Source organism: Oncorhynchus kisutch, linkage group LG28 (genome assembly GCF_002021735.2).
Source record: "Oncorhynchus kisutch isolate 150728-3 linkage group LG28, Okis_V2, whole genome shotgun sequence".
Taxonomy (NCBI): domain Eukaryota; kingdom Metazoa; phylum Chordata; class Actinopteri; order Salmoniformes; family Salmonidae; genus Oncorhynchus; species Oncorhynchus kisutch.
The window spans coordinates 48,697,861-48,718,674 of NC_034201.2; the positions used below are offsets into that span (position 1 = coordinate 48,697,861).

General features: G+C 42.7%; 1 protein-coding gene across 1 annotated transcript in view; it reads left to right on the plus strand.

The window, feature by feature from the left end:
* Window positions 1-20,814, plus strand: part of LOC109883148 (SUMO-specific isopeptidase USPL1) — a 40,300-nt gene that overhangs the window by 2,616 nt on the left and 16,870 nt on the right. Inside the window, 4 exon segments of the mRNA XM_031808287.1 lie at window positions 14,937-15,107; window positions 15,438-15,623; window positions 16,512-16,634; window positions 18,671-20,663. Of these exon segments, the coding sequence (XP_031664147.1) occupies window positions 15,564-15,623; window positions 16,512-16,634; window positions 18,671-20,663 (2,176 nt within the window). The 5' untranslated portion in view covers window positions 14,937-15,107; window positions 15,438-15,563.

Below are 20,814 nucleotides of genomic sequence, written 5' to 3' on the forward strand. Positions count from 1 at the left end.
AGGATATAACTTTTTCATTGTCCTAATATCAGACGATGCGCCATTGGCTACCTTTTGTGAAACGTCACGGGAGTTGTAAAATGGCGCGGTGATACGAACATTTTTGTTGTTGTTGCTGGTGCTGAGCTTCCTGGATGTTTGTAGAGTGGTTTGCCCATAGCATTGAGTTTCTGTGCGTTGAACACAGTGAAACGCAAATGAATGGGACAACTGCGGAGCGTTTTGGTGAGCAACAGCGTGTTAAAGTGAACTGGAACAAGGTGTTGGTGGGAAGTTCCCACCCCACCCCCAATGATCAATTGCAACCATTGACTATTCACACCATTCTATGTTAATTACCTGTATTAGCAAATTAAGACTTTGTTAATAGAATATATTAGGATGGTGAGTTTTAAATAGGAATAATAGAAAAGTGTTTGAAGGGACCTCTTGGTAGGATGATACAGTATATCACGTAGAAGGAATTTGAGATATTTTTTGTCGTTTGTAATGAACCAATGAATGACATGGTACAGTATACACTATCAATGCAGATGTATCAATGACAGTATATCGAGGCAGTATTAAGCAAGGTTCTTATTTTCGACAGAAGACGGCGTTTATTATGTTATTAGTGATTGTTTAGGAGAAATACAAGATTATTTAACAAATGTTCATTACACGGTATAAATCTAATGCACGTTGATAGCAGAAGGAGAGTCTATAATGCGGTTTAATGAAAACGGTAGCCAATAAAACTAAAAGTAGACAAGCAATTTTAAGACCATTTATTTTTCTATTCTATCTGTCCTCACTATAGTCCTCATTGTCACAAACGGAACCATCCGTTTTATGTGCGGTCCTCTGGCTATATGAAGCAGTGTTGACGCGCTTTTATCGGCTACAGTTCTGACTCCAACCGTTACTTTATACCGTTATTTTTATGCTTTTGTAACTCTGCGTTTTTGTTCGAATGTTTATTTATATATATTTTAGTTCACCTTTATTTAACCAGGTAGGCTAGTTGAGAACACCTTTATTTAACCAGGTAGGCTAGTTGAGAACACCTTTATTTAACCAGGTAGGCTAGTAGAGAACACCTTTATTTAACCAGGTAGGCTAGTTGAGAACACCTTTATTTAACCAGGTAGGCTAGTTGAGAACACCTTTATTTAACCAGGTAGGCTAGTTGAGAACACCTTTATTTAACCAGGTAGGCTAGTTGAGAACACCTTTATTTAACCAGGTAGGCTAGTTGAGAACACCTTTATTTAACCAGGTAGGCTAGTTGAGAACACCTTTATTTAACCAGGTAGGCTAGTTGAGAACACCTTTATTTAACCAGGTAGGCTAGTTGAGAACACCTTTATTTAACCAGGTAGGCAAGTTGAGAACACCTTTATTTAACCAGGTAGGCTAGTTGAGAACACCTTTATTTAACCAGGTAGGCTAGTTGAGAACACCTTTATTTAACCAGGTAGGCTAGTTGAGAACACCTTTATTTAACCAGGTAGGCTAGTTGAGAACACCTTTATTTAACCAGGTAGGCTAGTTGAGAACACCTTTATTTAACCAGGTAGGCTAGTTGAGAACACCTTTATTTAACCAGGTAGGCTAGTTGAGAACACCTTTATTTAACCAGGTAGGCTAGTTGAGAACACCTTTATTTAACCAGGTAGGCCTAGTTGAGAACACCTTTATTTAACCAGGTAGGCTAGTTGAGAACACCTTTATTTAACCAGGTAGGCTAGTTGAGAACACCTTTATTTAACCAGGTAGGCTAGTTGAGAACACCTTTATTTAACCAGGTAGGCTAGTTGAGAACACCTTTATTTAACCAGGTAGGCTAGTTGAGAACACCTTTATTTAACCAGGTAGGCTAGTTGAGAACACCTTTATTAACCAGGTAGGCTAGTTGAGAACACCTTTATTTAACCAGGTAGGCTAGTTGAGAACACCTTTATTTAACCAGGTAGGCTAGTTGAGAACACCTTTATTTAACCAGGTAGGCTAGTTGAGAACACCTTTATTTAAACCAGGTAGGCCTAGTGTTGAGAACACCTTTATTTAACCAGGTAGGCTAGTTGAGAACACCTTATTTTAAACCAGGTAGGCTAGTTGAGAACACCTTTATTTAACCAGGGAGGCTAGTTGAGAACACTTTATTTAACCGGTAGGCTAGTTGAGAACACCTTTATTAACCAGGTAGGCTAGTGAGAACACCTTTATTTAACCAGGTAGGCTAGTTGAGAACACCTTTATTACCAGGTAGGCTAGTTGAGAACACCTTTATTTAACCAGGTAGGCTAGTTGAGAACACCTTTATTTAACCAGGTAGGCTAGTTGAGAACACCTTTATTTAACCAGGTAGGCTAGTTGAGAACACCTTTATTTAACCAGGTAGGCTAGTTGAGAACACCTTTATTTAACCAGGTAGGCTAGTTGAGAACACCTTTATTTAACCAGGTAGGCTAGTTGAGAACACTTTATTTAACCAGGTAGGCTAGTTGAGAACACCTTTATTTAACCAGGTAGGCTAGTTGAGAACACCTTTATTTAACCAGGTAGGCTAGTTGAGAACACCTTTATTTAACCAGGTAGGCTAGTTGAGAACACCTTTATTTAACCAGGTAGGCTAGTTGAGAACACCTTTATTTAACCAGGTAGGCTAGTTGAGAACACCTTTATTTAACCAGGTAGGCTAGTTGAGAACACCTTTATTTAACCAGGTAGGCTAGTTGAGAACACCTTTATTTAACCAGGTAGGCTAGTTGAGAACACCTTTATTTAACCAGGTAGGCTAGTTGAGAACACCTTTATTTAACCAGGTAGGCTAGTTGAGAACACCTTTATTTAACCAGGTAGGCTAGTTGAGAACACCTTTATTTAACCAGGTAGGCTAGTTGAGAACACCTTTATTTAACCAGGTAGGCTAGTTGAGAACACCTTTATTTAACCAGGTAGGCTAGTTGAGAACACCTTTATTTAACCAGGTAGGCTAGTTGAGAACACCTTTATTTAACCAGGTAGGCTAGTTGAGAACACCTTTATTTAACCAGGTAGGCTAGTTGAGAACACCTTTATTTAACCAGGTAGGCTAGTTGAGAACACCTTTATTTAACCAGGTAGGCTAGTTGCTAGTTGAGAACACCTTTATTTAACCAGGTAGGCTAGTTGAGAACACCTTTATTTAACCAGGTAGGCCTAGTTGAGAACACCTTTATTTAACCAGGTAGGCAGTTGAGAACACCTTTATTTAACCAGGTAGGCTAGTTGAGAACACCTTTATTTAACCAGGTAGGCTAGTTGAGAACACCTTTATTTAACCAGGTAGGCTAGTTGAGACCACCTTTATTTAACCAGGTAGGCTAGTTGAGAACACCTTTATTTAACCAGGTAGGCTAGTTGAGAACACCTTTATTTAACCAGGTAGGCTAGTTGAGAACACCTTTATTTAACCAGGTAGGCTAGTTGAGAACACCTTTATTTAACCAGGTAGGCTAGTTGAGAACACCTTTATTTAACCAGGTAGGCTAGTTGAGAACACCTTTATTTAACCAGGTAGGCCAGTTGAGACACCTTTATTAACCAGGTAGGCTAGTTGAGAACACCTTTATTTAACCAGGTAGGCTAGTTGAGAACACCTTTATTTAACCAGGTAGGCTAGTTGAGAACACCTTTATTTAACCAGGTAGGCTAGTTGAGAACACTTTATTTAACCAGGTAGGCTAGTTGAGAACACCTTTATTTAACCAGGTAGGCTAGTTGAGAACACCTTTATTTAACCAGGTAGGCTAGTTGAGAACACCTTTATTAACCTGGTAGGCTAGTTGAGAACACCTTTATTTAACCAGGTAGGCCAGTTGAGAACACCTTTATTTAACCAGGTAGGCTAGTTGAGAACACCTTTATTTAACCAGGAGGCCAGTTGAGAACACCTTTATTTAACCAGGAAGGCCAGTTGAGAACACCTTTATTTAACCAGGAGGCCAGTTGAGAACACCTTTATTTAACCAGGAAGGCCAGTTGAGAACACCTTTATTTAACCAGGTAGGCCAGTTGAGAACACCTTTATTTAACCAGGTAGGCTAGTTGAGAACACCTTTATTTAACCAGGTAGGCTAGTTGAGAACACCTTTATTTAACCAGGTAGGCTAGTTGAGAAACACCTTTATTTAACCAGGTAGGCTATTGAGAACACCTTTATTTAACCAGGTAGGCTAAGTTGAGACACCTTTATTTAACCAGGTAGGCTAGTTGAAGACACCTTTATTTAACCAGGTAGGCCAGTTGAGAACACCTTTATCTAACCAGGTAGGCTAGTTGAGAACACCTTTATTTAACCAGGTAGGCTAGTTGAGAACACCTTTATTTAACCCAGGTAGGCTAGTTGAGAACACCTTTATTTAACCAGGTAGGCTAGTTGAGAACACCTTTATTTAACCAGGTAGGCTAGTTGAGAACACCTTTATTTAACCAGGTAGGCTAGTTGAGAACACCTTTATTTAACCAGGTAGGCTAGTTGAGAACACCTTTATTTAACCAGGTAGGCTAGTTGAGAACACCTTTATTTAACCAGGTAGGCTAGTTGAGAACACCTTTATTTAACCAGGTAGGCTAGTTGAGAACACCTTTATTTAACCAGGTAGGCTAGTTGAGAACACCTTTATTTAACCAGGTAGGCTAGTTGAGAACACCTTTATTTAACCAGGTAGGCTAGTTGAGAACACCTTTATTTAACCAGGTAGGTAAGTTGAGAAACACCTTTATTTAACCAGGTTATAGGGCTAGTGAGAACACCCTTTATTTAACCAGGTAGGCTAGTTGAGAACACCTTTATTTAACCAGGTAGGCTAGTTGAGAACACCTTTCATTTAACCAGGTAGGCTAGTTGAGAACACCCTTTATTTAACCAGGTAGGCTTAGTTGAGAAACACCTCTTATTTTTAGTTAACCAGGTGGCTAGTGAGAACACCTTTATTTAACCAGGTAGGCTAGTTGAAGAACACCTTTATTTAACCAGGTTAGGCCTAGTTGAGAACACCTTTATTTAACCAGGTAGGCCTAGTTGAGAACACCTTTATTTAACCAGGTAGGCTAGGTGAGAACACCTTTATTTAACCAGTAGGCCTAGTTGAGGAACACCTTTATCTAACCCAGCTAGTGCGCATTAAGGCTATGAGAACACCTTTATTTAACCAGTAGGTAGGCTAGTTGAGAACACCTTTATTTAACAGGTAGGCCAGTTGAGAACCACCTTTATTTAACCAGGTAGGCTAGTTGAGGAACCCCATTATTTAACCAGGTAGGCATAGTTGAGAACACCTTTATTTAACCAGGTTAGGCTTAGTTGAGAACACACCTTTATTAACCAGGTAGGCTAGTTGAGAACACCGTTATTTAACCAGGTAGGCTAGTTGAGAACACCTTTATTTAACCAGGTAGGCTAGTTGAGAACACCTTTATTTAACCAGGTAGGCTAGTTGAGAACACCTTTATTTAACCAGGTAGGCTAGTTGAGAACACCTTTATTTAACCAGGTAGGCTAGTTGAGAACACCTTTATTTAACCAGGTAGGCTAGTTGAGAACACCTTTATTTAACCAGGTAGGCTAGTTGAGAACACCTTTATTTAACCAGGTAGGCTAGTTGAGAACACCTTTATTTAACCAGGTAGGCTAGTTGAGAACACCTTTATTTAACCAGGTAGGCTAGTTGAGAACACCTTTATTTAACCAGGTAGGCTAGTTGAGAACACCTTTATTTAACCAGGTAGGCTAGTTGAGAACACCTTTATTTAACCAGGTAGGCTAGTTGAGAACACCTTTATTTAACCAGGTAGGCTAGTTGAGAACACCTTTATTTAACCAGGTAGGCTAGTTGAGAACACCTTTATTTAACCAGGTAGGCTAGTTGAGACCACCTTTATTTAACCAGGTAGGCTAGTTGAGAACACCTTTATTTAACCAGGTAGGCTAGTTGAGAACACCTTTATTTAACCAGGTAGGCTAGTTGAGAACACCTTTATTTAACAGGTAGGCTAGTTGAGAACACCTTTATTTAACCAGTAGGCTAGTTGAGAACACCTTTATTTAACCAGGTAGGCTAGTGAGACACCTTTATTTAACCAGGTAGGCCAGTTGAGAACACCTTTATTTAAACCGGAGGCTAGTTGAGAACACCTTATGTTAACCAGGTAGGGGCTACGGTGAGAGAACACCTTTATTTAACCAGGTAGGCTAGTTGAGAACACCTCTTATTTAACAGGTAGCTAGTGAGAACACCTTTATTTAACCAGGTAGGCTAGTTGAGAACACCTTTATTTAACCAGGTAGGCTAGTTGAGAACACCTTTATTTAACCAGGTAGGCTAGTTTGAGAACACCTTTATTTAACCAGGTAGGCTAGTTGAGAACACCCTTTATTTAACCAGGTAGGCTAGTTGAGAAACACCTTTATTAACCAGGTAGGCTAGTTGAGAACACCTTTATTTAACCAGGTAGGCTAGTTGAGAACACCTTTATTTAACCAGGTAGGCTAGTTGAGAACACCTTTATTGTAACCAGGTAGGCTAGTTGAGAACACCTTTATTTAACCAGGTAGGCTAGTTGAGAACACCTTTATTTAACCAGGTAGGCTAGTTGAGAACAACCTTTATTAACCAGGTAGGCTAGTTGAGAACACCCTTTATTTAACCAGGTAGGCTAGTTGAGAACACCTTTATTTAACCAGGTAGGCTAGTTGAGAACACCTTTATTTAACCAGGTAGGCTAGTTGAGAACACCTTTATTTAACCAGGTAGGCTAGTTGAGAACACCTTTATTTAACCAGGTAGGCTAGTTGAGAACACCTTTATTTAACCAGGTAGGCTAGTGAGAACACCTTTATTTAACCAGGTAGGCTAGTTGAGAACACCTTTATTTAACCAGGTAGGCTAGTTGAGAACACCTTTATTTAACCAGGTAGGCTAGTTGAGAACACCCTTTATTTAAACCAGGTAGGCTAGTGGTGATAACACCTTTATTTAACCAGGTAGGCTAGTTGAGAACACCTTTATTTAACCAGGTAGGCTAGTTGAAACACCTTTAGTTTAACCAGGTAGGCTAGTTGAAACACCTTTATTTAACCAGGTAGGCTAGTTGAAACACCTTTATTTAACCAGGTAGGCTAGTTGAGAACACCTTTATTTAACCAGGTAGGCTAGTGAGACACCTTTATTTAACCAGGTAGGCTAGTGAGAACACCTTTATTTAACCAGGTAGGCTAGTTGAGAACACCTTTATTTAAACCAGGTAGGCTAGTTGAGAACACCTTTATTTAACCAGGTGGCTAGTTGAGAACACCTTTATTTAACCAGGTAGGCTAGTTGAGAAACACCTTTATTAACCAGGTAGGTCTGAGTTGAGGAACACACCTTCCTATATTTAACCAGGTAGCTAGGATTGAGAACACCTTTATTTAACCAGTAGGCTAGTTGAGAAACACCTTTATTTAAACCAGGTAGGCCTAGTGAGAATACCTTTATTTAACCAGGTAGGCTAGTTGAGAACACCTTTATTAACCAGGTAGGCCAGTTGAGAACACCTTTATTTAACCAGGTAGGCTAGTTGAGAACACCTTTATTTAACCAGGTAGGCTAGTTGAGAACACCTTTATTTAACCAGGTAGGCTAGTGAGAACACCTTTATTAACCAGGTAGGCTAGTTGAGAACACCTTTATTTAACCCAGGTAAGGCTAGTTGAGAACACCTTTATTTAACCAGGTAGGCTAGTTGAGAACACCTTTATTTAACCAGGTAGGCTAGTTGAGAACACCTTTATTTAACCAGGTAGGCTAGTTGAGAACACCTTTATTTAACCAGGTAGGCTAGTTGAGAACACCTTTATTTAACCAGGTAGGCTAGTTGAGAACACCTTTATTTAACCAGGTAGGCTAGTTGAGAACACCTTTATTTAACCAGGTAGGCAGTTGAGAACACCTTTATTTAACCAGGTAGGCTAGTTGAGAACACCTTTATTTAACCAGGTAGGCTAGTTGAGAACACCTTTATTTAACCAGGTAGGCTAGTTGAGAACACCTTATTTAACCAGGTAGGCCTAGTTGAGAACACCTTTATTTAACCAGTAGGCTAGTTGAGAACACCTTATTAACCAGGTAGCTAGTTGAGAACACCTTTATTTAACCAGGTAGGCTAGTTAGAACACCTTTATTTAACCAGGATAGGCTAGTTGAGACCACCTTTATTTAACCAGGGTAGGCTAGTTGAGAACACCTTTATTTAACCAGGTAGGCTAGTTGAGAACACCTTTATTTAACCAGGTAGGCCTAGTTGAGAACACCATTTATTTAACCAGGTAGGCTAGTTGAGAACACCTTTAATTTAACCAGGTAGGCTAGTTGAGAACAACCTTTATGTAACCAGGTAGGACTAGTCTGAGAACAACCTGTATTTAACCAGGTAGGCTAGTTGAGAACACCTTTATTTAACCAGGTAGGCTAGTTGAGAACACCTTTATTTAACAGGTAGGCTAGTTGAGGAAACACTTATTGAACCACGGTAGGCTAGTTGCGAACATCCTTTATTTAACCAGGTAGGCCAGTTGAGAACACCTTTATTTAACCAGGTAGGCTAGTTGAGAACACCTTTATTTAACCAGGTAGGCTAGTTGAGAACACCTTTATTTAACCAGGTAGGCTAGTTGAGAACACCTTTATTTAACCAGGTAGGCTAGTTGAGAACACCTTTATTTAACCAGGTAGGCTAGTTGAGAACACCTTTATTTAACCAGGTAGGCTAGTTGAGAACACCTTTATTTAACCAGGTAGGCTAGTGGATAACACCTTATTTAACCAGGTAGGCTAGTTTGAGAACACCGTTATTTAACCAGGTAGGGCTAGTTGAGAAACACATTTATTTAACCAGGTAGGCCTAGTGAGACACCTTTATTTAACCAGGTAGGCTAGTTGAAGAACACCTTTATTTTAATCCCAGGTGTAGGCTAGTTGAGAACACCTTTATTGTAAATACCAGGTACGGCTAGCTTGAGAACACATTTATTTAAACCCAGGTAGGCTAGTTGGAGAACACCTTTATTTAACCAGGGTAGGCTAGTTACCTTTACCAGTAGGCTTAAGTTGAGACACCTTATTTAAACAGGTAGGGCTAGTGAGAACACCTTTATTTAATCTACAAGGTAGGCTAGTTGAGAAACACCTTTATTGAACCGGTATGGCTAGTTGAGAACCTTTATTTAAACCAGGTAGGCTAGTTGGAAACACCTTTATTTAACCAGTGTAGGCTAGTTGAGAACACCTTTTATTAACCAGGTAGGCTAGTTGGAGAACACCTTATTTAACCAGGTAGGCTAGTTGAGAACACCTTTATTTAACCAGGTAGGCTAGTTGAGAACACCTTTATTAACCAAGGTAGGCTAGTGAGAGAACACCTTTATTTAACCAGGTAGGCTAGTTGAGAACACCTTTATTTAACCAGGTAGGCTAGTTGAGAAACCTTTATTTAACCAGGTAGGCTAGTTGAGAACACCTTTATTTAACCAGGTAGGCTAGTGAGAACACCTTTATTTAACCAGGTAGGCAGTTGAGAACACCTTTATTTAACCAGGGTAGGCTAGTTGAGAACACCTTATTTAACCAGGTAGGCTAGTTGAGAACAACCTTTATTTAACCAGGTAGGCTAGTTGAGAACACCTTTATTTAACCAGGTAGGCTAGTTGGAACACCTTTATTTAACCAGGTAGGCTAGTTGAGAACACCTTTATTTAACCAGGTAGGCTAGTTGAGAAACACCTTTATTTAACCAGGTAGGCTAGTTGAGAAACACCTTTATTTAACCAGGTAGGCTAGTTGAGAACACCTTTATTTAACCAGGTAGGCTAGTTGAGAACACCTTTATTTTAACAGGTAGGCTAGTTGAGAACACCTTTATTTAACCAGGTAGGCTAGTTGAGAACACCTTTATTTAACCAGGTAGGCTAGTTGAGAACACCTTTATTTAACCAGGTAGGCTAGTTGAGAACACCTTTATTTAACCAGGTAGGCTAGTTGAGAACACCTTTATTTAACCAGGTAGGCTAGTGAGAACACCTTTATTTAACCAGGTAGGCTAGTTGAGAACACCTTTATTAACCAGGTAGGCTAGTTGAGAACACCTTTATTTAACCAGGTAGGCTAGTTGAGAACACCTTTATTTAACCAGGTAGGCTAGTTGAGAACACCTTTATTTAACCAGGTAGGCTAGTTGAGAACACCTTTATTAACCAGGTAGGCTACCAGTAGGCTAGTTGAGAACACCTTTATTTAACCAGGTAGGCTAGTTGAGAACACCTTATTTAACAGGTAGGCTAGTTGAGAACACCTTATTTAACCAGGTAGGCTAGTTGAGAACACCTTTATTTAACCAGGTAGGCTAGTTGAGAACAACCTTTATTTAACCAGGTAGGCTAGTTGAGAACACCTTTATTTAACCAGGTAGGCTAGTTGAGAACACCTTTATTTAACCAGGTAGGCTAGTTGAGAACACCTTTATTTAACCAGGTAGGCTAGTTGAGAACACCTTTATTTAACCAGGTAGGCTAGTTGAGAACCACCTTTATTTTAACCAGGTAGGCTAGTTGAGAACACCTTTATTTAACCAGGTAGGCTAGTTGAGAAACACCTTTATTTAACCAGGTAGGCTAGTTGAGAACACCTTTATTTAACCAGGTAGGCTAGTTGAGAACACCTTTATTTAACCAGGTAGGCTAGTTGAGAACACCTTTATTTAACCAGGTAGGCTAGTGAGAACACCTTTTATTAACCAGGTAGGCTAGTTGAGAAACACTTATTTAACCAGGTAGGCTAGTTTGAGAACACCTTTATGTAACCAGGGGTAGGCTAGGTTGAGAACACCTTTATTTAACCAGGTAGGCTAGTTGAGAAAACCTTTATTTTAACCAGGATAGGCTAGTTGATAACACCTTTATTTAACAGGTAGGCGAGTTGAGGAACCACCTTTATTTAACCAGGTAGGCCTAGTTGAGAACACCTTTATTTAACCCAGGTAGGCTAGTTGAGAACACTTTATTTAACCAGGTAGGCTAGTTGAGGAACACCTTTATTTAACCAGGTAGGCTAGTTGAGAACACATCTTATTTAACCAGGTAGGCTAGTTGAGAACACCTTTATTTAACCAGGTAGGCTAGTTGAGAACACCTTTATTTAACCAGGTAGGCTAGTGAGAACACCTTTATTTAACCAGGTAGGCTAGTTGAGAACACCTTTATTTAACCAGGTAGGCTAGTTGAGAACACCTTTATTTAACCAGGTAGGCTAGTTGAGAACAACTTTATTTAACCAGGTAGGCTAGTTGAGAACACCTTTATTTAACCAGGTAGGCTAGTTGAGAACACCTTTATTTAACCAGGTAGGCTAGTTGAGAACACCTTTATTTAACCAGGTAGGCTAGTTGAGAACAAGTTCTCATTTGCAACTGCGACCTGGCCAAGATAAAGCATAGCAGTGTGAGCAGACAACAAAGAGTTACACATGGAGTAAACAATTAACAAGTCAATAACACAGTAGAAACAAACAAATCTATATACATTGTGTGCAAAAGGCACGAGGAGGTAGGCAATAAATAGGCCATAGGAGTGAATGATTACAATTTGGCAGATTATGTAGCTAAAGGCTCAACCTTTTGGATACATGCATTAGGATTAGGCAAGTGCATCGCTGGAGACCTGCTAGAAAACGTTGATGTCAAGGCGCTGACACATGCGTGTATGTTCCAATTCTCACATGCGCCAGCGCTCCTATGAATAGAACTGTATTGCGTTCCACAGGCCCATAAGGGCGCATTCAATTCACACGTATAAGGTCAATCCGTGCATTGATTGAAGCATAACTTAAAAGTTAAATAAAAACAATCATATGTCATTAAGAAATATAATATTATTTAGATTTTGACAAATTTTGACAGATATGATTGGACCTTTGTAGATAGCGCTATATTCCATGCTCTTTATACACCCTTTATATATTTGTATCACAGTGAATGATGGTTTTCTCATTCCTTAGTCCCTCAAGCTCAAATTCATCATCATCATCATCATACCAGTAACCTAAGAGTAACCAGTAACCCCATTTTGCCATGAGGCTGAGAGAAAATTGTGCCATTTTTAAAGCTAATTTCTAGTCAATAAAATAGTAATAATAATGGTTTATGGGTGATGGTGATAATCATGCTTTCCTTCCACAGTCTGATATTCATTTGCTTCTTTTTATTTTTTAGCAAACCTTTGTCGGCATCATCATCTAAAATGAAACAGCCCTGGATTTACAGTGTTCCGCTACAATCGATCAATCAATCGATCAATCAATCAATCAATCAATCAGTAAGGAATCCTGCTTTATATATATAGGATTGTAGGGATGATGATGATGATGATGATGATGATAATGATTGTCTTGGGAGGTAGGTTTGGTTACCCTCTCCATTGTCTTGGGAGGTAGGTTTGGTTACCCTCTCCATTGTCTTTGGAGGTAGGTTTGGTTACCCTCTCCATTGTCTTGGGAGGTAGGTTTGGTTACCCTCTCCATTGTCTTGGGAGGTAGGTTTGGTTACCCTCTCTATTGTCTTTGGAGGTAGGTTTGGTTACCCTCTCTATTGTCTTTGGAGGTAGGATTGGTTACCCTCTCCATTGTCTTGGGAGGTAGGTTTGGTTACCCTCTCTATTGTCTTGGGAGGTAGGTTTGGTTACCCTCTCTATTGTCTTTGGAGGTAGGTTTGGTTACCCTCTCTATTGTCTTTGTAGGTAGGATTGGTTACCCTCTCCATTGTCTTGGGAGGTAGGTTTGGTTACCCTCTCCATTGTCTTGGGAGGTAGGTTTGGTTACCCTCTCTGTTGTCTTTGGAGGTAGGTTTGGTTACCCTCTCCATTGTCTTGGGAGGTAGGATTGGTTACTCTCTCTATTGTCTTTGGAGGTAGGTTTGGTACCCTTAGACATACAGAACAGTGAAAGGGAGACACTGATTGTGGCATCTATCAGATTTTGCCATGGGAATACATTCTAGCACAGTGCTATAAAAAATAAAGGGGAAGCAATGGATGATACTTAACATTTGAAAAGGGACATGTCACAGTCACATCTTTTAAACAAAGAGAAATTCTCAATGGAGCCGGCCCTCATAGACACTGATCTGCGATTAGTGTAGCAATTCCACCTCTCATATTTACCATCAGGACTCAGGGAGCTGAAACTGAACCCAGATCTGTGCCTAAGGGCAACTTTTATCCAGAGCCCCATTTGTCTCTGTCTAGCTATTAAACTGTCATCCGTCCCATGTGGGAGTAGTAGCAGTAGTACCTGCAGCATGATGACAGAAAGTCACACAGCCTGTCCATGAAGCACAAGGAGAGGAGAGGAGAGTGGGGTAGGGAAGAGGAGAGGAGAGGACAGGAGAGGAGAGGAGGGGATAGAAGGGTGGGGTAGGAGAGAGAAGGAGAGGATGAGAAGGAGAAGGAGAGGATGAGAAGAGAGGAGAGGAGAAACAGAGAGGAGGGTGGGGTAGGGAAGAGGAGGAAAGGACAGGAGAGGAGGGGATAGAAGGGTGGGGTAGGAGAGAGAAGGAGAGGATGAGAAGGAGAAGGAGAGGATGAGAAGAGAGGAGAGGAGGGTGAGGGGAGAGGAGAGAAGGGTGGGGTAGGAGAGAGAAGGAGAGGATGAGAAGAGAGGAGAGGAGAGGAGAGGAGAGGAGAGGAGAGGAGAGGAGAGGAGAAACAGAGAGGAGGGTGGGGTAGGGAAGAGGAGAGAGGAGGAAAGGACAGGAGAGGAGAGGAGGGGATAGAAGGGTGGGGTAGGAGAGAGAAGGAGAGGATGAGAAGGAGAAGGAGAGGATGAGAAGAGAGGAGAGGAGGGTGAGGGGTGAGGGGAGAGGAGAGAAGGGTGGGGTAGGAGAGAGAAGGAGAGGATGAGAAGAGAGGAGAGGAGGGTGAGGGGAGAGTTCATCACCAATGTATCTATGCATTCTAATGAGGCCTCTCTGGGAAAAAAATATGCAAATTAATTTGTCATCAGAAGAAAAAATAGAGGACAGCAGCGGTGCTGCAGGAGGGGCTGGAAGAAGGGGTGTCGGAGTGTGTGTGTGTGTGTGTTTATGTGTACGTTCATGTGTGTGTGTTGGGGTGGTGGGGGGGTATGGGGAAAAGGGAAATAGGGAAAGGGGGGGAGCGAGGCACCACAGAGGAAACAAGGGGAGAGGTATGGGGGTACAGCCGGGGAAAAAAAGGAAAGGGGTGGGAGGTATAAACGAGAGACAGTAGAAGGGGATGTGGGGGGAGGAAAGACAGGAGCACTGAGCTATAAATGAAGGGGGCATTGTTTTTCAGATAACGGGTACCTCACCGCCCCGCCTTCTCGCCTCAGTACCCCGAAACCCCCCGTACCCCAAAGAACCCCCATACCCCCTCTTCGTTTAATATTTCTCCTCTTGTAAATTCAAATCAGAAAGCGCCACTTAAAAATGTGGATAACAAAGGATGAAATATTCGCATTTTACTCTATTTTACATTAGTCTTGTTTTTTTTGTGTTTTTTTTTACAGTTCCCTCCTTTAGAATAGTAATACAGCACTTATTCACATTATGAATACGCATATTATCTTATATTATCATCAAATGTATTCAATTGATTAGATTTCATTATTATTATTATTAAATACAAAGCCCTCATCACACCAGTCAGGTCAGTGGTACTCTGGGCTATATTACCGGCTAGCTAGCAAAACATATCCTTTTTCAGAACCTCTGGGCCTTCACAGTGTCTGTGTGTCGCAGCTACTTGAATCTGCTGTTCTTTCTCGATTTGAATCACATTGTACCAAGTCTAGACAATAAGGTGTAATACATTTATCTGACCAGTGGGAGGCGGTACAACAACGGCTTGTTTTCTCGTTCGAAAGGGGGAAGGTAAACTTTGCTACACAAACCGGCGTCAAGCCCCCAACCGGAAACAGGAAGTTTCGACCACGATACAGGGACGCGAATGGAAAACGACACACCACCGGCAGGAGTTGATGAATTATCGTGATTACCATCGTCTCTAAATTGAATAGAGTATGCTCTTTAGCGAGGTAGGTAAAAAATAATAGCCAGGTTTGAGGTCCAGCAGCGCATTCTCGAACTACTCGGTAGCTAGCTAAGGTTAGCTTGCATTGCTAATAAGCTAGCTAATCAGCACCACCTTAGATTAGCAAGCTAGCTAACGTTGGTATTTTTATATATTTTTTGTGTTCCGAGTTTCATGTGGTATCATAGTAGCAATTGGATCCATTATGATCATATGAACTGTATTTTGACATTATTAACAATTAAGCGTTAAGCCGTTAGCGTGCGATCCAAACGTAATGCCAACGTTTTGCTACGTTAACTTTGCCAATGTGCTGTTCCCCCCCCCCCTGTAGCCCTTCATGCGGAGGAGGTGAGCCTGGTTGGTCACAGGGATATGGTAATGTATAGTGACTAGCGCTGGACACAGACAGCACTGGACACAACAACAACAACAACAAGGAACAGCAGATTTGCCTGTGATGAGTTGCGAAGGCACTGGTTTGGGGGCCCCGGGCCCACTTGCAGGGTATTGGGAAAAAGTCAGTCGAACTCATTTGTCTTCCTCTCCTCTACCCTTGCTGTCACTTGTGCAAAGCTATTTTGGATTTAAGGATTTATATTGGGTATAATCTCCTTATTGTATCCAAATCAAAATCCAACAAAATAATATACTCAATGAAAATTGGAAATCTTTGCTTTTAAAAGGCGAAACGTTTGTGTGGATGTTTTTTTGAGGCTTTACATCAATTGATATGCCGTCTGGTACATTGCACATGATGCATGTCCCTGTGAACTCAGACTCAAATCACTTCATTATGATTGGACTGGACTCTAATAATATTCAGCTCTGATACTTTGATACTCGCTCTAACAAACTCAATGATCCTGTGTACTCTGACCTGATACTCCAGAGTACTATATGACATTGACATATTATCTAAATATCTTATAATCAATGACAGTGTATTCGATACACTTAAACAGGGGTGGGGGAACTCCAGTCCTCCAGGGCCTGATTGGGGGTGTTACACTCTTTCTCCATCCCTAGCAAACACAGATGATTAATCACATTGTAATTCTAAACTGAAGATCGTGATTAGGTGATTATTGGAGTCAGGTGTGTTAGCAAGGGGGATGGGGGGCAAAACAGTGACACCTATCAGGCCCTCGAGGACTGGAATTACCCACCCCTGCACTAAAGCACTGAATTATATTTAGAAAGATATCCAATGACATTCCATGTTTACTCAATGATACTGTATGACGACACTCAGCGATGCTCAACTGTTCTCAATTATGCTGTACGATGCTCTGCGATGTGTTACGGTGTGTTGTCTCCTAGGCGACAAAGCTGCCCTCCCTTCTCCTGATATCGATCAAGTTATTAACATGTTCTTTGGTGTCATAATGATTGGTCCCTCCTGCAGATCCAGGAGCGCTCAGCCTCGTTGGAGACCTGTCCGTGGTGTGCTGCTAAAGGGCAGACTCGGGCTCTGCGTTCCTATAGGATCAGCATCCAGGAGGTCATCACCCTCTGCACTGACCCACAGGTATGCTAACGCGAACACAATCAGCACGACATCGACAAAAACAGTGGGGTATTTCACAAAGCAGGGCCAATGAGTGAGGATCAAAGACACAAGTTTTAATGGTTTGTCTGAAACAAGATGCCCGTTTTAGTAGTTTGTCTGAAACAAGATGCCCGTTTTAGTAGTTTGTCTGAAACAAGATGCCGTTTTAGTAGTTTGTCTGAAACAAGATGCCCGTTTTAGTAGTTTGTCTGAAACAAGATGCCGTTTTAGTAGTTTGTCTGAAACAAGATGCCGTTTTAGTAGTTTGTCTGAAACAAGATGCCCGATTTAGTAGTTTGTCTGAAACAAGATGCCCGATTTAGTAGTTTGTCTGAAACAAGATGCCCGATTTAGTAGTTTGTCTGAAACAAGATGCCCGATTTAGTAGTTTGTCTGAAACAAGATGCCCGATGTAGTAGTTTGTCTGAAACAAGATGCCCGATTTAGTAGTTTGTCTGAAACAAGATGCCCGATTTAGTAGTTTGTCTGAAACAAGATGCCCGATGTAGTAGTTTGTCTGAAACAAGATGCCCGATGTAGTAGTTTGTCTGAAACAAGATGCCCGATGTAGTAGTTTGTCTGAAACAAGATGCCCGATGTAGTAGTTTGTCTGAAACAAGATGCCCGATGTAGTAGTTTGTCTGAAACAAGATGCCCGATGTAGTAGTTTGTCTGAAACAAGATGCCTGATTTAGTAGTTTGTCTGAAACAAGATGCCCGATTTAGTAGTTTGTCTGAAACAAGATGCCCGATTTAGTAGTTTGTCTGAAACAAGATGCCCGATTAGTAGTTTGTCTGAAACAAGATGCCCGTTGTAGTAGTTTGTCTGAAACAAGATGCCCGATTTAGTAGTTTGTCTGAAACAAGATGCCCGATTTAGTAGTTTGTCTGAAACAAGATGCCGTTTTAGTAGTTTGTCTGAAACAAGATGCCCGATTTAGTAGTTTGTAGTAGTTTGTCTGAAACAAGATGCCCGATTTAGTAGTTTGTCTGAAACAAGATGCCCGATTTAGTAGTTTGTCTGAAACAAGATGCCCGATTTAGTAGTTTGTCTGAAACAAGATGCCAGATTTAGTAGTTTGTCTGAAACAAGATGCCCGATTTAGTAGTTTGTCTGAAACAAGATGCCCGTTTTAGTAGTTTGTCTGAAACAAGATGCCCGATTTAGTAGTTTGTCTGAAACAAGATGCCCGATTTAGTAGTTTCCTTTAAAACATTGTTTCAGTGTCTGGGTTGGCTTTGTTGTCTGGCGTAGTGGCAGTATTACGAGGGTCTTAAGGCATGGGTGAGTTCTGTTACTGTTGGTAGTAAATACAGTCGGACACTTTGCTAACGTGTCCTCACCCTGTCCTCCTGCTAAAGTGGCCTTTCACTGTCCTCCTGCTAAAGTGGCCTTTCACTGTCCTCCTGCTAAAGTGGCCTTTCACTGTCCTCCTGCTAAAGTGGCCTTTCACTGTCCTCCTGCTAACGTGGCCTTTCACTGTCCTCCTGCTAAAGTGGCCTTTCACTGTCCTCCTGCTAAAGTGTCCTTTCACTGTCCTCCTGCTAACGTGTCCTTTCACTGTCCTCCTGCTAACGTGTCCTTTCACTGTCCTCCTGCTAACGTGTCCTTTCACTGTCCTCCTGCTAACGTGTCCTTTCACTGTCCTCCTGCTAACGTGTCCTTTCACTGTCCTCCTGCTAACGTGTCCTTTCACTGTCCTCCTGCTAAAGTGTCCTTTCACTGTCCTCCTGCTAACGTGTCCTTTCACTGTCCTCCTGCTAACGTGTCCTTTCACTGTCCTCCTGCTAACGTGTCCTTTCACCGTGCTACGTTATAGAGAGTGGATGTTGTCCTTGGCCTCACCTTGACAGAAAGAGTGAATAAAAGTTCTAGGTTGAAGAAGTTGCCCGTTGATGATAATTTATTTGTTGTTGCCAGGCCTTAAATAACAATTTTGTTCTTAATTGACTAGCCTTTTTTTAAATATACCTACCCATCTAAATAACCTCTACCCTCTGGCCCCCGCCCACAGTGCCTGTTTCCCCTGGTCTCCCGGCCTTTGGAAGATGTCCTGGCCAGCCTCGTACCCCCTCTACCCCAAACACAGACGGGGAGGAAGAGGAAGAGTCCCAGTGGGTTGGAAAACGGAGACTCTGTATCTTCCCCCAAAAGCGCACGATCGGAGGAGGCCGTGTCACAGAATGAGAGTCGCCCAGTCGTGAGGATCACCAGCTCCAAACTCAATGAGGAAGACTGCTTTCATAAGACGAAGCACACGACACCAGTACAGAAGGAGAGAATCGGCCAATCAGAACCCACAGACATGGAGCTGGTGGATAAAACCCTCAACTATCCACTTCCTGAGAGGGGAGGGGCCAATGGATACCACAAGGATTCTGATTGGCCGATACCAGAGGAAATGGACCAGAAAGTCCTAGATGAGGGAGAAGGTGATGTCTTTCTCCCAGAGGAGGGTACACCTACTTTAGACAAGGGGTTGCATCTCCCAGAGAAGACTATACCTACGTCACAACTGTCTTTTGTAGATGCTGAGCCTGTACCAAAGGAGATTATCTGTCCCATTGACGAGGCTGTTTCTGTCCCAGAGAAGAATGTGGCTGCTCCAGTTTTGGCTCCACGGGTAACTGTCCCTAATTTACAGGACCCCGTCCGTCTCCTAGAGGCTCTGATTGTCCCAGGGGAGGCTGTGTCTCTGCTAGAGGAGGCTCTGATTGTCCCAGGGGAGGCTGTGTCTCTGCTAGAGGAGGCTCTGATTGTCCCAGGGGAGGCTGTCTCTCTGCTAGAGGAGGCTCTATCCGTCCCAGGGGAGACTGTCTCTCTGCTAGAGGAGGCTCTATCCGTCCCAGGGGAGGCTGTCTCTCTGCTAGAGGAGGCTCTACCTGTCCCAGGGGAGGCTGTCTCTCTGCTAGAGGAGGCTCTACCTGTCCCAGGGGAGGCTGTCTCTCTGCTAGAGGAGGCTCTACCTGTCCCAGGGGAGGCTGTCTCTCTGCTAGAGGAGGCTCTACCTGTCCCAGGGGAGGCTGTCTCTCTGCTAGAGGAGGCTCTACCTGTCCCAGGGGAGGCTGTCTCTCTGTTAGAGGAGGCTCTACCTGCCCCAGGGGAGGCTGTCTCTCTGCTAGAGGAGGCTCTACCTGTCCCAGGGGAGGCTGTCTCTCTGCTAGAGGAGGCTCTACCTGTCCCAGGGGAGGCTGTCTCTCTGCTAGAGGAGGTTCTACCTGCCCCAGGGGAGGCTGTCTCTCTGCTAGAGGAGGCTCTACCTGCCCCAGGGGAGGCTGTCTCTCTGCTAGAGGAGGCTCTACCTGTCCCAGGGGAGGCTGTCTCTCTGCTAGAGGAGGCTCTACCTGCCCCAGGGGAGGCGGTCTCTCTGCTAGAGGAGACTCTACATGTCCCAGGGAAGGCTGTCTCTCTGCTAGAGGAGGCTCTACCTGTCCCAGGGGAGGCTGCTTTAGAGAAAGATGAGGAGGATCTGCCTGTCTTTGATGAGGAAGTGAAGATACAGGATGAAGAGCGGCCCCCGCAAGGGGTCTGTAGACCCTGCAGTGTGGACCTCAGTCAGAGCAAAGTGCATGATGGTCAGGAAGATGACGGTCCTATCAGAGCTAGAAGAAGAGCTCAGAACGCCCGACAACTAAGCGACGAGGACGAGGAACAGGAAGTAAGCGTCAAAGAGGAAGTGGAAGTCCTGACACCGGCGCCGAAAAAGAAAAGGGGCCGGCCAAGAAAGACTCCTCTTATTAAATACACGCAGGAAGTGTTGCCCGCCTTTGACCCGGGACTGATCTCGACGGGGGAGTTGGTCCCAGTTCCCGGACCTCACCTGTTCTGGAAGAATGAGTACAGTCTGGGTTGGCTGGACACCTTGCTGGTAGCGCTGGTCCACTGTCGCACCCTGAGGGACAGACGACCCATCAAGAGGCCCACTGTCGGTCAACCGGTCTGGGATCTGTGTGAGCGGTACGACCGAGCCTGTAGTCTCAGCACAGCCTACCAACACACTGGCGCAGGTGGGTGGACATGTCTATTCACTAAAGTTTGTTTGTATTGATGTACCACATTGGCAGCTAAGAGCTGAATATCTATTTGAGACAGAATGTATTCGTACACTCTCTTGCTCTTATCCAATACAACTGCCGTCAACAGGAGCTCTTGTGTAGT